The 18,046-nt window shown below is 46.2% G+C and overlaps 1 protein-coding gene across 2 annotated transcripts in view; it reads left to right on the top strand.

The window, feature by feature from the left end:
- Positions 1-18,046, top strand: part of LOC138447681 (adhesion G protein-coupled receptor E1-like) — a 927,425-nt gene that overhangs the window by 474,377 nt on the left and 435,002 nt on the right. For both annotated transcript variants that reach the window (XM_069603948.1, XM_069603946.1), the window contains one exon: positions 2,148-2,206. In XM_069603948.1, coding sequence (XP_069460049.1) covers positions 2,148-2,206 — 59 coding nt within the window. The remainder of the gene's footprint in view (positions 1-2,147; positions 2,207-18,046) is intronic.

Raw genomic sequence — 18,046 nt, 5'->3', positions numbered from 1 at the left:
ATCCTCAAGAGGCCAGGTGGAATGCCCCAATCAGACAGCTTTTTCCACAGTCTATTTCTCAGCACCGTATCGAACGCAGCAGAAAAATCAATAAATACACAATATACATCAAGGTTGCGACGACTCCATGAATGTTCAACTGCGGTAGTTAACAACAACTGCCCGTGCAAGGTGCCCGACTTAGCTCGAAATCCAATTTGATTGGGTGGAAGGATATTACATTCCGCAATCCACACAGTCAATTCTTGTAGAATAACCTTTGCAAATATTTTTGATGACGCATCAAGCATTGCGAGCATCCTAAAATTGCTTGGGCAGTCCCATGCCCCTTTCTTATGGATAGTCAATATATGACTTGTCTGCCATGACTGAGGCACTACACCTGACACACCTATTTGGGTAAATAGGCGGTGTAATGCCGTGGCCCAAAGCTCAGGCTGTTGTTTTAACAATATATTGCATACCCCATCGGGCCCTGCAGCTCTGTGTTTTTAATGCCTTATTGGAGCCAGAGACGCAAGGAAGATTCCCACTTCGAGGGGGAGGAGAGTTCCATAAAGTTGGAGCATATAGTGTTATATAGTCAAGTATCTAAAAGAAAAAAGGCACAAAGCATTTACATTACATTCAGCAATGTATCGGTCAACTCACATATCTCTAGAACAGTCAATAGCACAGTTCGTAACATGATAACAATAGACTGCGGATTGTTCATTAATCATGCTGAACTCAATCCTCTGTATACCATGAGGGCAAATTTAGATGCACACGAGGTACCCAGAAAGGTGTGCAACTCTTCGTCAACATTATGTCCCACTGGATTCTGTGTTTTGAAATCAAGAATATATTTGGTTTTCTGTTGTCTAAGTAAGTACTCCCTATAGCCACCTCTAGGTACAGTTTCTATTTTATGATGGCCAAAAAATCCCAAAACGTCCAATTTGCCTTCATGTGCTTCATCATTTTTCTGTTTATATGCTACAGTACTATTAATTGTTGTAATTCCCTCATCTATTGTCTGTAGACCACTACGACTCCCGGTGAGCCTTGCTCACAAACCCCACAAATAAATAAATAAAAAAACTGTAGGTCCCTTTGCCTTTATTGAAAAAATATTCCAACTAATTTTGTGTCTCTCCCCTTAGTTTTAATTCTGAAGATGTGTATTAGTTGCTAGTTGAATAGACTACAATATTTATATAATGATCTCGGTTTGGACGTCAAGCTGCCTAACACTTATAGTTTTCTAATTGAAACTTGTTATACTTGCATCCCCAGCACACTTAGTAAAGGTTAAGAATTTGAGCTCAGTCCATGTTGCTCCTGGACAACCAAGTTTTTCTTCAGGGAGACCAGTTCATTGTGGAGCAAAAGACAATTAAATTGGAAAATCTTTAACTTCATGAAAAAAAGTATATAAACTTGGATGCCTATATTGATATTTTCCATGTAATTTCAACAATTTCAGCTGACATTTTGTGAAGCTGCTTTCTTCTGTCTCATTAAGCTGTTTTTACATGCGTTTCTCTAATTTCTGAAAGTTTACCCTGAAGACCCCTCTTTTTGTAAACTTTTTTTCCGTTAAGTCTGGGAACGAAATGCATGAAGTACCTCTTTGTTCATTAAATTTGTTTTTTACTGTATGCTTTCCATTTTATGGTTGTATTCTTTTTGGTTGTATTGTTCTCATGCTCTTTATACAATGTATATGGTTGTATAAATACACAGATTGAATTTAAATATTGTAAGATATTATTGTACTATTGCTATGCACCACTGTTTTCCTTACTATGCCTTCAATTTCAATGTTCTCATATTTTTTCAAAAACTGTTTTTCTTTGCATAAGCTTTCTCTTAGTTATTTTTATTACCTACTTTATTCCCAGACACCTTCAATTCTATCTGTGTCACAATATGTTTTTATGGGAAATTTAAGCAAACTAATACTGTAGCAACTCCACACTCTTTCCAGTGTGGTTTCTAACAATAGCAGGCCCTTTTTTTATTAACAAATATATATTTCTTGTTAGATATGAAATATTTCTTATTTTCTATATTTTGTCTTTATTGTTATTCTGTCTTGTTTACACCACTTTTGCTTCATTCACATAAAAGTAAATTCACTCTTTGTTACATCTTTATTACAGAAATTACTTTAAACTGTGATAATGAAAAGATTGCAATGTGCAAGAATCAGTCCAACCAGGTAAATTTATGTTGCATATAGTGATGTATTGGTATTATTGAAATGCTTGTCAGAAGTGCACAAACTACCTAAATAGACCATTGAATTAGAAACAATCTTTTCTTGAATTCCATAATAATATATGAGGTGTTCTAGTGTTGGAGATCTTGGATAGCGGATACTCAACAGTGCAAAGTGAATAAGTAGTTTTGATACCAAGAAAAAGAGAAAGCCTGCATTGTCAAAGCTAGCAGCTACCGTTTTTCTGTAGGCATTATATAGACATTTGCAAGGAGCTGCCGTCACATAGCTCCGTGTGTTGACCCCTTATCCAGAAATGTGTGTGCTTCTTGCATATTTTATTGTTGACACAGTCCTTCATCCCTCCGAGATCAAATCATCCATTGCCATTACACATGGTGATATTAGAATCTACTATTATAGCAGAATTGGGAGCAGAGGTCAGCTCACGAAGTTGGTAAAAATTCCCTCACTCAAAGTGTTTTACCATAATAGCAGTGGCGGGTAGTGGATTATTTCACTTGAGATGCCTAAATATTTCTCACTAAAAGGCACAAGCAACTGTGATTAGCGAGGAAGCCTCTCCCAATCAAGAACTGTAAAAAGCCATACAAATTATAATTGGCTATGGGAGGTAGCACTTGAAAAAATGCAATAGATACCAGCTAGCCAACAGTGCACAGGAACATTTTCCAATGGTTTTTTATGATGTCTTCGCTCACAATATATCCCTGCATTGCCACTGTAAAACAAGCTTCATAATAATTCTGCTCACAATATATGCCAGTATTTTGCCATTGTATGTACACTTGTGCTGGCTTTAATTTCTCATTGTCATTTGCTACTGAAATAACACTTGTACTGACTGTGCTCAGTAAGGCTCGTATTTGCCAATGTAGGAGCAATCCTGTTAGCAACCTGCTGGTCACTTTAACATGTAAGGTGACACCCGAGAAGAAATTCACTGAACTGACAAAGGCAAAACCTCAAACACAGGCACCTATTCCTATCACTACAGAAGCATGTCTCCTGCTTTGGACCCCACTGCCCCACTCATTTTGTAGCAGTGAGCGCTCTAACCACCCAGCTATCTGACACTGTCTTCTGACTGCATGCCATGCCTTGCAATTATATTGCAACCTGATTACATTAATAGTCTGCCATTATCTGTTGCCATTTTCAATATCTTGTGTCTACCTTCATGTGCAGGTGGATTACATTATTATTAGTCTCATGATGTTCCTGTGATTTTTCTCACAGCACATTATGTCTTCAGAGATTTCATAGTTTTACATTGGTCCACGTAACCCGCAGAGCAAAACAGAGGCTAGAAATTCAAATACATGGCAGGACAGTAGTGCCTGCCGCTCACCATGGAAACCTCAGAGACACAGACATACCCACCCATGCACCCACCGATTCCAAAGCCCTCACTTAAACACATACATACTTGTAATGTTGCCTACTTGAGTTTTGCCAACTAAGCACTCAACTCTTCCCACTTCAGGAGAACCTGCCAACAAATCACCAAATCTCTGGATGCTTACACAGGAGGTTACATTGTACTGCATGCTGTGAGATCTGATAACTTGAGTATGCTCGTCCTTTTTGCATAGACTTGCATAATAGCCTGGCACTAAGGTGCACACAACTATTTACAATAGACAATTTCTTCACTGTCCGCAATGTCTCTTTAATATCCTTGCTGCTTGGTGGTATTATTGCAGTTCACAATCCATTTAGGCTCTCAAATTAGGAGCAGCGGCAAAGTGCTGTAGCTCCTCCACTCTCTGCGCCGTGAGTGTCTCTCTCGCCTTTGCCTTCTCGCGCATGCTCGCTGGTGTCTCGCGAGGTGGCTGCTTGCCTCATCTCTCGTGAGACTCCATCGCCACATGCCTCCGTTCAATGAACAGCTTGGTCCAACTCAATCACAAAGTCCTCATACTTCATCGGATGACATCTCTCACGATGTAGGCGACCTTCATAGTTCACGATGTTGGATACTCTTGAATTTGTTCTTCCTTCATTACAATTTTCTGCCCTCAATATGTTCCATTCCCTTTGTAGCTCACTCTATCATCCCATGCTGGCTACATTCTCTTCAGTCTAATTTTTAGGTTCTAACACCTCGTCATGGCCACTGTTTTCCACATGAATGTCATATCGAGATGTCGGTTCGTTCTCACTGGATTCTCCGGACTCACTGGATCTTCTCTCAAACATGGCAACTCTATCCAAGTTCCATCTTTTCCCATCTTGAGTGCAGACACGATTGGTTCCCTTTTGTACCACTTGAATGGGTTCGCTGTAGCTTGAACCTGTGACTTGGCCCTAATGCAGTAGTCACATCTTGACTAAATCCCCTTCCTGTAATTCCATTCGCAGAGCTGCCCTATTCCTATCACTCCAACTCTTCATAAAAGCATCGATTCTTTTTATTCTCCACACTATGTCCTCCATATTCACAATGTCATCCTCCGTCACTTTGATCAGCCATGGAGGTACAAGAGTGGACGCTGCTCTTCCTCTTCGCATGTGAAATGGTGACACATTGGTAATACCATCTGGAGCGAGGCGGTGAGCACTATAGCTTACTTTGCTGTCTTGTGGGGGTCCATGACAGAAGCCCTGGCCAATTGTAGATCCTTTTGATGAATCTGTTGGTTCTTTCAATCAGTCCATTGGCCTGTGGGTGGTACAGAGAGGCTTTTATCTGCTTGATATTGTTATCCTAGATAAAAAATCTCCATTTCATGCGATACTAGTTGGAAACCATTGTCTGTTACTATTTCTTTGGGTAGGCCCTCTCATTGGAACACTGCAGTGAGTACCTCTATAACTGTTGCTGTGGCGATGTCCGGTACAAAATACGCTTCTACCCATTCTGACAAATCGTCCATCATGACCACTCCATACCGATGAGCGGGTGACATGGCTTCCAATGGTCCAATGAAATCTAGTCACAATTTGTGCCACACCCCTTCTGGTAGATCTGTCGGAATTAATGGTGCTTGTCTTACAGTTAGGCACTTGCCACTATTCAAGCATCCGTAACATCTCTCTATCATCACTCGAATATCATAATCCATACCTGGCCACCAGTATGCGTCTCTCACTAGACGCCATGTCATGTTGTTTCCTAGGTGTCCCGCATGGGCTCTGCATTGAATTATTTTCCTCATACCCGTTTCAGGCGCATCCCACCATTTCTTTTTCCACTGGGTAATTATTCTCTGCATTGTACAGCCCCTCGGATGCGAATGCTACAACATGTTCTATGTCACCTTTCTTTTGCGTCCGCATTGCTCCCATCCCATAGGCGCTGGCATCTGTTATGATGCATGTCTTCCTCAGAGGATTAAACAGTTGTAGAGATGGTGCACCAATTATTTTCTCCTTCACCTCCTCGAAAGCATTATTCTGTTCTTGTCGCCAACCATATTCAGCTCCTTTCTTTAAAAGTTCTCTGCGCAGCACCATTACTTCCGAAAACCATGCACAAATTTGCATAATATTCTGCTGGTCCATTGTTTGTAGGTGCAGGGGCTTTCACTACGGCCTGTAGTAGATTCTTCTTAGGACTTATTCCTTCTCTAGATATTCTGTACCCCAAGTACTCAACTTCTTTTACCCTGATTGTGCATTTTTCATACCTCAGCCTCACCCCGGCCTCTTGCAACTCGTGGAGTACTTTACTCAACACAAGGTCATGTGTTTCAGCATCTTCCGCATATATGAGAAAATCATCTTGGAATGACTCATTGCCAATGTTACACAACAGCGAGCCCATCTTTCTTTGGTATGCTGATGCAGCAGTGGACAATCCAAATGGCATCCGTGTGAACTGGAAAGTGCCACGAGAGTGATGAATGCTGTTAATGGCCTTGAGTGTTTTTGAAGCCTGATCTGGTGGTATGCATCCTGCATGTCCAGCTTTGAAAAGAATCTTGCTTCCTTCATGAGGAAGAGCTTGTTGATACGGGGCAGGGGGTGGCTGTCCGTTATCACTTCCAGGTTCAAACTGCTTAAGTCAATGCACACTCCCAAGTCATTCGAGAGCTGTTTCTTGATTAGTACTACCGGGCTCAGCCATTACAACGACTCCACCATCTCTATGGTGCCCTCTTTAACCATGCCTGTCTTACTGTAGCGGTACTGGTCTTACTTTTTATTTGACTGTTCTTGTGTACGTAATTTTGCATTTTTCCTGGTTCATCAGAGAATAATCTTGGGAACTCATTCTTTAATACTGACGGTCCTCCTACTCCTCCTGCCTTCGAACTGAACCGTGCTATTGATGTACCCGAACAGGTGGACTGTAGCACCTCCAAACACTGTGGGTCTGTGCTTTGTTTTCTTAACCTCAACTTTTTTTCAACCAGCTTTTCTATATATGTGCGGATTTGTAGAATCGTGAGATCCAACCCAGAGTCAGCCATCACTCTGGTTTCATTTCCATCTACTATAATAATATAGTTCAGGTTCTTCCTCCTTGAAATAGACCTGTTGACCATGATGATGGTTGGCCTTTCTTCCTCCGAGTACTCATTACCTCCTGCGTCCTTGGTCACATCGACCAATGTGATTTTCTTCCTGCGCAAAATGCAGGCAATGGTATGTGGCCAAACCTCCGGCATTTTGAGCATTCTTTGCACCTAGATGGTCAATCCTGATCATTCGCCAGATGGCTCGTACTGGTGCACCTGTGGCACCTCAAGTATTCCCTTTTTGCCCCCTTTTTCTCTCTGACCTTGCTTCTTGGCCTACTCTTACTTCCCCTGTACTGAATGGTATGCAACTCTGAGGCATGTGAGTTTCCCGCCATTTCCTGGCGCCTGCTGGAAGTTTCTTCCACATCTCTGGCAATCTGAATTGACTTGTCAAGCACCAACTCTTTCTCTAAAATGAACTTATCCTGCACCTTCCTCGAGTTGGTGTGAACAACGAGCATGCTGCAAATCATGCTCTCATTGTTATTGCCAAATCACACAAGTCAGCCAATTCTCTCAACCTGGTGACGTAATATGAGTTAACCTACTCATACACAATGTTCCCCATATTTTACTGCAGGGAAACATCCAGTTTTTAGGATTGTACGGTGCCGCATGAACATGGCAAGTTATAGTATTGGTTGCACTGGTTATTGTGTTTTTCTGCAGCAGTTTTCATTGTGGGTTTTCCCCCAGCCAGTGCGGTGATTTAAAAATGATATATTGTAGGTGTGGACCTTTAGCTCCGCCCCTTTATCCAAATTAGGCCCACCTCTTAAATTAGTAAGTGCACCTTTTGTCCATAAAGCAAGTTCATTGGAGTGGGCTTCGATGCCATCTAAGAGTCAAACTAACTGGGTCTCCCTGAACCACACAAAAACACACATTATATACAATTTGCAACAGTTAATACACTCCCCCAGATAGCATTACAAAGTCATCCCCCCACACGTGATTGTTTATCATTTACAGAGAAATATAAACTCACACAGTTCATTGGGCATAGTCCTTATAACACAATCCCCAAATACCTCTCCATATTTGGTGGCACCCTTGCCTCTTAGTTACACAGCAACAGAATTCCTATTATTGACGCACTCAAAAAATACCTAAGCACATGAAGACTAGAGAAAGACATGTAGATTTCCTTTTGACCTATTCATGTTTGCTAATCGCATTGCCGAGACTTTCCCGATGTCCGATTTTTATGACCTCTAAGTGGCTGACCTTTTTCTATTCCGATGAGTTCTGCCCACTCACTGACAATACAATCGTGGTCGTAAAAATTATTACTACTGGTCTCCACAAATGCCTGAGGAGAAGCCAACTGCTTCTAACAACCACATGAATTCACAAGATTCCGATCTCCTACAACAATGAGCTCTCCAGTTCACCAGAGATCATATTGCCCTCCAGTACTTGGGCCATCTACAAACCGACCGCAGCTTGAAAATCCTGCTCCCCATCTGCTAACAAAGCCTTTGCAAACCTTTGCCTTGATGGTGAAAACACCCTTCTGATTAATCAACAATGCGTAGACCCATGGCCATGATACACAGGGCAATCCCACCTCATATATTTATATATTTTACTAAATTCGAAAAACACTTCCCATACATGTATACCATTATGTGTGCATTTTCTACCTATTATGATCTCCTTATCATGAGCGCCATTCATACAGCTAAACTCCATGTGTACATATTAATCGCCTGCTTTAGCTGAGTGTGGAGGGGCCTCCGTGTGACAATGTTTCATCGTTATGTTTCTACGTGCATGCAAATCTACAAATGTATCGCCTCTACACAAAATAACACAAAGTAACCTAAATGTAACACTTAACCCATTTACCACAAATATTGTAATATTTGTAGCAATTTGGGAAAATGACAGAAATTACGATGTTGACGTGTCCATCCCCCTGTCAGTGATATGGCGCGCAAAGTTGAGACGTTTTCAATTTCCCAACATTATCTATCTAGTATGTTTGCTTAGGGGTTTTGGGGGTGGTGGGTGAAGTGGCAGGGGTTTGGGATATGGGATGTTTTTTTTTTGGGTGGGGTGGATTCCCCCTTTCAAATAAAAAAAAAGCTCATCAAACCAGGAATGTGTTGGATCAATGGTAGATGAATATATTTTCGTGGGGTTTCTAGATTAAGGGTGCGCTGAGATTAAACATGCATTAGAATATTCTTGTCAAGAAGGTGTAAATAAGACAGCTGCGGTTAAAGTGAAACTTAAAGGCTACCCCAGCCAGTGACAATGAAAATGATATTGCACCAGTTCCACAGATACGCGCTGTACACTATGATTATTATGAATGACAACAAATTCATTTTTCAAAAACACATAATGTGTTCCATTTACTGATACCAATGCAAAATCAACTGAAATTCTCATAATACTAGAAATCGCTGTTCTGTCACCTTCTGACACCCGCCTCCATCTCTGGATCGGTGTTCCGGCCATCACAGTGGAAATAGAAAAGGTACAATGTTCCTTTTCTATTTTCCCAGTGGCCATTTTAGGATTGCAGTTTTTTAACTAGGAAATCCATATGGGCACAAAATGCAAAACCGGTTTCCCAGTAAAAAAAAAAAAGGAAAAACAACTATTAGTACCTGGGGTGACTTGTTCAGGAGCAGATATCAAGAGCAGATACCCCTGAGCGCTAATTGAGGCTCTTCTGAAACTTCTGCCTACCTTAGACTTAGGTTGTATGACTAATTGAGGGAGTACATTGCTTATCCCCTAGGGAGGATTTTCTCCCAGTGAGCTCCCACTTGCCTCTACCCCCAGGGAGGGAATTGTGGTGCGGGCTCACTTCCCCAGCCTCACCGGGGGGATACCCCTTTATTTTATTTCAATGTTATTGCTAAAAGAATGGACCTAGCTTGAGAGCAGCAGAGCTTTGTACAGAGTGTGGGCAGCCGGCATTTGGGCTGGAATCTTTTAACAGTAGCGCAGTACTGTGAGGTCTGTGCGTCGGTATGTGCGTCCAATGGAATTAGTCCCTGGCCAGGGAAGAAGGGACGAATACCCCTGATTCGTCCAAGTTGGCAGGCAGTACCTGACCATCTTTGCCCCGAACATGGGGATGATACCTTAAATAAATATTCTGATCAGGAGAGTTTGTGTTACAGTACTGAAAAAATAATGTTAAAAAATACAACGTGTAAAAAATTAAATCCTTTTGACAGGAACCATAGCTCATTTATGATAAATGATTGACTGCAATGTCTTTTAAAACTATGGTTAGCACTTACAAACAGGGCTACCTGAATCCAATGCTTTACCCACAATGCTGATAGTCTACCATTATGCAAAAACAATTAATGTTGCACTGCTATTTCTCCTAAATTAACGCGCGTGAATAAGCTTAGCGAGTGAGTCCAAAACAGTGTGAGGGAGCTGCAGAGGCTTTTCCCCCTAAAGACTATTTTTTTAAAAGCATGTTAAAATGGCACTTTTTAAAGCACATTTTCTTAGAGCAAAATTAGCTAAAAAGCCACACAATTTACATTTGCTCTGTACAATAAAAATTCCCAAAAAAACAATAGATGGACAGGTTTATAATATATGGTAGCACTGCCACTGGTAAACACTTTCATGATAGTGCCTATGTTTAGAATGCAATTTTCCACAACATATCCTAGCACAGTCCTGTAAAACACATTTCTATGCTGCCTAGGCCTAAATATATGACAGCATTTCCACTGTAAAACACATTCCCAATGGGCACAACAATATATGCAAGTTCTGATCATTTAAACATATATTTGTGATGCTGGTTTAGACAATATATATCAATGCATCAGGTTCTCCATGGAACATTCCATATTCCATGAAGTGCATACACTTCCTGGAAACAATGATCTCTTTTGGAAGAAACGACTAGGTGAAAACCTCTGTGACCAAGTCACCAATTGACAGGAACAAATACCTGCTGTGATGAATTCAAGAACATCATCAACCCTTTACTAGGGAAACTCTCCTCTCATGAGGCTAGCGAAAAGCTGCAGTTGTTGAATCCTGACACCAGGTTTGGATACTGGGGGGCGGGCCACGTAGAAAGAGGTATTTTAAGAGGGGGTATGGGTATCCCTTGAAGAGACATGGGGCCTCATTACGAGTTTGGAGGTAGCCATGCTCTTAATAAGGGCATGACTACCCCCAAACTCGGGTCCGGGTTCCCTGAATGGGGAAATACAGGGCCATTCCAACCTAGGAGGGCCCGGTATTTCCCCATTCAAGGAACCCGGACCCGGTACATCCCCATTCCCACTTGAGCCCACATAGGGCTCAATGGGAATGGGGAGCATGTTAATGACGGGCCCGTCGTTGCATGCTGGGCCGCTTGCGGGTCCCGCTAAAGACGTCTGGTAAAACCAGGTGTCCTGACCGGTTCCCGCGGGCAGACCTCGTAATGAGGCGGTATGGGGTTAACGGCGCCGGCAGCTCTACCGGCACCGCTAACCCCATACCGCCAGGGTCGTAATGAGGCCCATGTTATCCCCATCTACCCATGAAGAAACCCCTTGGTACCCAATACCCTCATGGCCTATTGCCATGCTTCTATACCCCCATAGGGAAACTAGAGAAACATTTCCCCGAAAAGCTTTTGGCCAAATTTCCATCCCTGGTCTAACATGTAAAATCTCCAAGACTACATTTCCCAGTTCTGATTTTCCCCCAAATAGAACGGACTCGTCATTCAGAACCATTATAAGTAATTTCCCAAGTATTCTATATCAGTTAACATCAATGGACTCCATTTCCCACAATCACGCAAGTACTGTGACGAGGAGGAAGAAAGGAACGATGCAGAGCAGAAGAAGCCACAAGCTCAATGAGTTATAATTGTTTTAAAAAAACACCTGTTCAGAGGACTTTTAAAGATTGAAGACAAACTCTAAGAGGCTAGCACCCTCTAGCACCCACCTCCGTGAGCTGGCCATCCATTTAGTAGGGCCATCACATGGCCCCCTAACCCAGAATCACTGGTCACATACATTTGTAAAATAGACCACAAAGACAATAATATTTTTAGAACAAACAGATTTGATTGGAGTCCACAAACAAAATGGGGGCGGTCACAGCCTCCTATAGCTTAATGATCTTCAACACCTTTTGGGTGACCCTCTCCAATTCCCGGGCTTTCACCAGTATTTTATTGTCCTTGGGTGACCCATGTCACTTCCGGTTGTCACATAGCGGACATCAACCTGTGGTTATCAACTGCCAGGCAGTAGCTCCCACACACTTGCCTGGTGTGAATAAGCAGAGGACCACTAAATTCAGTTTGGGAGGTGTCTGGACTGTCCGTAAGGGGGGCAGTTCCTGTCGATCCCTGCACCTGGCTCCTGCACGGCCAGCGGGTACTGCTCACGGCCGGAACAGCTGCTCCTTATATTGAGGTTACATTTCAGACTGCACAATTTAACCTTGAAAACCTATTTTGCCAGCTACTAAATCTTAGCAGCTGCACTGCAATCACGACGATGGTCTGACATACATAGACATACATAGAGGTTGCAAAACACACTTTTAGACTCTGTGGGCCTCATTACAACCCTGGCGCTAAGTGAAAAACGATGGCGGTAAATGGTTACCGCCATCGTTTTCCGCCAGGTCCGATCATGACCCGTGACCGTTAACTACGATGCCATTAGCGGCATCGTAGTTAACGCTGCCGCTAACTGCGCTAAGGGTGCGCGCACGCGACCGCCCACACCGTACTTAGCGCCATGGCGGAAAGGTACACAAATGCCAACCCAAGCGGACATGCACCTAACGCCATAACCCAGCCCGTTAAGTACCTTACCGCCATGGCGCTAATAACGCCATCGCGAACCAACCGTAAAGGGCCATGTTAAGTGAATGCAGCTGCCACAGGTGCACAGAAACAGCACAGGTGAAGGCAATACAGACTCAGGAAGTACAAAAAGAGCACACCCCACCCTTTCCCACACCCAGTCACACTCCACAATGATACCAATACGACTAGCAATGTTGGGGCTGGAGGACCTGATAGCAATGCATGTGCTACAACAGCAACAACAACAACAGGCAGCACAGAGGAGACGCAGGAGGAGAAGGAGGGCAAGGCAGGCCCAGCAAGCCCCACCAGCACAGCCAGTGCCACCACACAGGCAGCCCCCAATCCCACGCATCAGAGCCAATCCATTCAACCTCACTGTTGAGCAGATCCACACCCTGTACCGTTTGGACCGGGACACCATCACCGCCATCGTAGACATGACACACAACAACATCGTCAGCATGATAGAAAGTCCAACCGCCATCCCCCCCCTACTGAAGGTAGTGTCTGTACTCCACTTCCTGGCCACAGGCATCTACCAGCACACAGTGGGGCACCTGCATGGCATTTCACAACCATTATTCTCACGAACACTCATCCAAGTGCTCGATGCCCTCCTCAAGCACACAGACGACCACATCTCATTACCACGGACTGCCCAGGAGATTGCAAACACCAAAGTGGGTTTCCATGCACTAGCCGGCATACCCGGTTGCATTGGTGCCATCGACTGCACCCATGTGGAATTGGTGGTTCCACGTGCCATGGAGGTACCGTACCGCAACCGGAAACAGTTCCACTCAATCAACGTGCAAATGGTCTGTGACTCCAACAAGATCATCACACATTGTTGTGCCCGATTCCCCGGATCAACCCATGATTCTATGGTCCTGAGGAACTCCACAATACCACGCTACATGGAGCGACATGCAGGGCCAAGATCCTGGCTACTCGGTGAGTCCAATGTCATGGAAGTGGGCAGGTGAATGACGTACCGATGCATACTCCACCTGGCAGAAAGGGGGGGATGATGCATACTCCACCTGGCAGAAAGGGGGGGGGGATGATGCATACTCCACCTGGCAGAAAGGGGGGGGGTGATGCATACTCCACCTGGCAGAAAGGGGGGGGATGATGCATACTCCACCTGGCAGAAAGGGGGGGGGGATGATGCATACTCCACCTGGTAGAAAGGGGGGGGGTGATGCATACTCCACCTGGCAGGAAGGGGGGGGATGATGCATACTCCACCTGGCAGAAAGGGGGGGGGATGATGCATACTCCACCTGGCAGAAAGGGGGGGGGGTGATGATGCATACTCCACCTGGCAGAAAGGGGGGGGATGATGCATACTCCACCTGGCTGTGAGTAACACAGAGAACGGAGACAGAGGATGGGCACTCACAATGCACACAACCCCTCTGCATACATTGGGTGATGGCATGCAAAACAGGCCATGGGAGCCATGAGCATATACTGGTTGCATTGTGTGAATCAATCAGTGCATGTAGAAGTGAGCCAAAGTAACAGTTGGATGCGAGCCATGGTGGAACATCATGTTCCTGATCAGACGACATGACTGACACATACATTCTCGCCTACATACAGGTGATGCAGGCTATCCCCTGAAGAGGTGGCTCCTTACACCAGTCCAGAACCCGCAGAACCAGCACGAGGAGGACTTCAACCGTGCACATACACGTACTCGTGTGGTCATATAGCAGACATTCGGCCTATTGAAGGCACGGTTCCGAAGCCTCAGCAGGTTTGGTGGGGCACTCCTGTATGGCCATGAGAAGGTGGCAAAGATCGTCATGGCATGTGTCATGCTACACAATATGTGCGTCAGACGGAATGTGCCCCTGCCCCCTGACGCAGAACTGCAACCACCTGAGGATGAGGAGGGTGCAGATGGGGCGGCACCCCATGGAGGAGGCGATGCACAGAAGGGGCGTGCAATGCGCCAAAGTATCATCGACCACTGCTTCTAGCACACACGGCTGGTGTTCATCACATGGAGACTGCACTTGGGGCACTGTGTGTCTCTGGGACATGCACACTGTGGACTGTAGACCAATAAAGCACACATACGCAATGAAAATGTCCACACATTACTTTTTTGGAAAGAAAAAAGTATTGAAACCAGGGGCGTTGCTAGGGGGGGCTAAGGGGGCTATAGCCCCTGATCTTTTGGTTGTAGCTCCAGATAGAATCTCAGGAGCTAGAGCCAAAAGGCTAGTTAGCCTCCAGTCCCAACCTTTCTGACATCAGCTTAGCCCCGGGTCTTTTCCAGACCTAGCAACTCCCCTGATTGAAACTATGAAATGTCGTGTCACACCCCCTACCACCTCCCCCCTGCACACCCCAACAGACCCCCTCCCGCCTCACCCCTGCACACCCCAACACACCCCCTACCACCTCCCCCTTCACACACCAACACACCCCCCCACCTCCCCCCTGCACACCCCAACACACCCCCTCCCACCTCCCCCCTGCACACCCCAACACACCCCCTACCACCTCCCCCCTGCACACCCCAACACACCCCCTCTAGGTGTCAACAGATGCCTGTGACAGTGGCCACAGGCTGTCACAAGCCCCCTCTCCCAGCCCCCGGGGCACCCCTGGCTGTGGAGCGCAGGTTACGTCCGGAACGTCGCACGGGGCTGCTCTGTGCAGAACTGGCAATGGAGGATGTCCCTGGCTGCCCCTGTGCATGCACGTCCTGTGAGGTGTGGGTGTGCTCAGTGAGCGCACGACGCAAGGCGGCAAGTTCCGCACAGATGTCCCTGGACATGGCCTGCATGGCATCCCTCAGGGTGGCAGTGCTCCGTGCTACTTCGGCCCTTAGGGTCTCCGTGGCCTGTTCAATGGTAGACCTAGCCCCCACACATTCCGCGGCATGCTCATTCAGCATCGTGGACAGTTGATGCTGCCGTTCTGTGATGTCCTCGAGGGACTGCTGGCCCTGCTGGGCCATGGCCAGTGCTGGTGGAGTGATGGAGGGGCTGCTCCCCTCCTGTGGAGTGTGGACAGGGCATGGGGTGGAAGGCCACTCCTCTACCTCTGTGTGCCCCTGTGTGTGATCCTCATGGGGGCTGGCGTCTGAGAAACAGGGGGAATGTAGTAGGTCAGTGGGGCTTCTGACCTCGTGCTCCATGTCTGAGTCTGAACATGCAGCTGTTGCAGCTGTCTCACCGATGTTGCTGCTGGCCGCTGACCCCGTGCCTTCTGTGGCAGGCAATGTCGGTGGAGGTGGAGCAGCTGCTGCTGGCCTGCTGCCTACAGGGGTGCTTGCCGGTGGGACGTCCGGTGTGCTTGCAGTGGGACCTGCTTGTAGTGGGGTCTGCCTCACTGCAGCTGAGGTTGAGGGTGCAGGGACGTTATTGATGGCCTTCTTGGCTCTCTTCGGCGCAGGGGTGTCCTGGTCCTCTGGGTGTGAATCTGTGCCTGTGGTGGAGCAAAGGAGGGAGGGCGTTATTGATGGGTCTGCGGACTTTGGAATGACGATATTGACATTATTCTGGTCAGTAGATGAGGCAGATTTCAGGCAGTGCCATGCAGGTTGTCTCCTTTCAGTGTGGAATGTGGATGGAGGTATGCGGGTGCCAGCAGTGTATACAGGGTGGTGCTTGCATGTGGCTATGGGCAGTGTTGATATGTGTTGCATTTACACTCTAGGGCAACCTTGTGCTACACATGATTGGACTGCAGTGACTATGGCATGTCTTGTTTGAGGCACCTACCTTCTTCGCCTGATGTCGGAGCTCCCCTTTCCATCCCTCCGACGCCTTCAATGGATTCCATGCCAATCGTGGTTGCACAGATCTCCTCCCACGGTTGGAGTTTTAGGGGGGATTCCGACCCTCCACCGGTACCCAGGGCAAGGTTGCGGTTTGCTGAGATGACGGCTCTGACCCGTATGCGTAGGTTATCCCAGCGCTTCCTGCACTGCTGTGGGGTGCGGGGTACGGTCCCCACCGCGCTGACGCGCTCAGCCACCAGGGCCCAGATGGCCTTCTTCTTCCCTATCGCTGTCCTGGTCATTTCCGGGGAGAAAACGACACCTGCGTTGTCTTGCAGGGTCTCCGCAGTTCCTCCCGGCTGAATCTCTCCTGGCGCTGGCGGTCACATGACTTTTTCACAGATTTAGGCATTTTCGGGTACTTGGATGGGTGGGTGATAGGTTGGGACAGGTGTCAGGGTTGGGTCTGGTGTTGTTCGGTAGGATGGCAATGGATTGTGTTTTTAAAGATGGCCGATGGGCTGTTTCCCGTTCCGGCGCGATGACGCTATTTCCGGTTCTGCTTTTTACGGCTGCCGCAAATTACGGTGGCCGCTACTTACGGTGGCCGCAAATTACGGTGGCCGCTACTTACGGTGGCCGCTACTTACGGTGGCGGAAGTGCACCTTGCTCGCTTTACGATGCCGGTAGGGGCCTTTTCCGCCATGGCGTTAATTGCATTACCGCCATGGCATAATGCTCGTGCGCGATGGGTCGTAATGTGGCGCTCTTTACGCCATCGGCCCACGGCGTAAACGCTCATTACGCCATGGCGGTAATGACGGACGATTACCGCCTGGGTCGTAATGAGGCCCTGTGTGAGGAAAATGCAAAACATGCCTGGCTTTCCAATGGTATGCTTCTAAATATTTCACTTCAATATGTTCTAAACCAACAACAGTGATTTAACGAAAATGACTAGGGCGAACTTCAAGACTTACTGTGCCTGATTTTCAACAATTAAATATGAATATGGTGAGTTTTCTTAAAATGCAGTTGTGTGGTCCTTTATATATGAGGCAGCCTTTCCGTATCAGCGTTCCATATTTAGTATTCTTCCACCCAATGTAGTCCTCATTACTTTGAGAATGAACAGACTAGTGGGTTTTTCTTTATCTTTTTCTAAATTATATTTTTATTGATTTTCTGTCAGCATCAAATATGTCACATTTATCTCAGATATAAGGAAACAAGGATGTTCACGAATAACAATTTGATACCACTGGGCCTCATTATAACTTTGGCGGTAGCCATGCCGGTCAAATCGGAGGGCTGCCGCCGGAGTTGTGTTTTTCGCCCGATGCATTACAGCCCCGGCGATCCGTGAAGCCAGACACTTGAAAATGTAACTCCCCATTCCCATTCGAGTCCCATAGGACTGAATGGGAATAGGAAGGACGGTAGCACCAGCCCATTCATAACGGTGCCAGAACTACCGTCGAAGTCTGCAAGCGGGTGCGGTTCCGCCCGCCAGATCAGACCTGGCAGGCGGGAGGGCATCCGGCCCGCAAACTTGTACTCTGCCGGTCCGGTGACAACGATGCCGATAAGCCTACTGGCACCATTGTCACCGGACCAGCAGCATCGTAATAAGGCCCACTGAGTTTCCGCTGACCCAAATGAAACAACATATGATACTACTGCCTTCTTTAAGCTCGCCTGTTTATTCTGTGAGGCTTTAAGTACAGGGTTCCCAATTGTTCTGCCCCAGGTCCAATACACATGATTACTCCTATGAGCGACA

Source organism: Ambystoma mexicanum, chromosome 3q (genome assembly GCF_040938575.1).
Source record: "Ambystoma mexicanum isolate Mex_15411 chromosome 3q, UKY_AmexF1_1, whole genome shotgun sequence".
In the NCBI taxonomy this organism is placed as follows: Eukaryota; Metazoa; Chordata; class Amphibia; order Caudata; family Ambystomatidae; genus Ambystoma; species Ambystoma mexicanum.
Note: the sequence above shows the minus strand (reverse complement) of the source record. Positions and strands in the feature narration are given on the sequence as shown.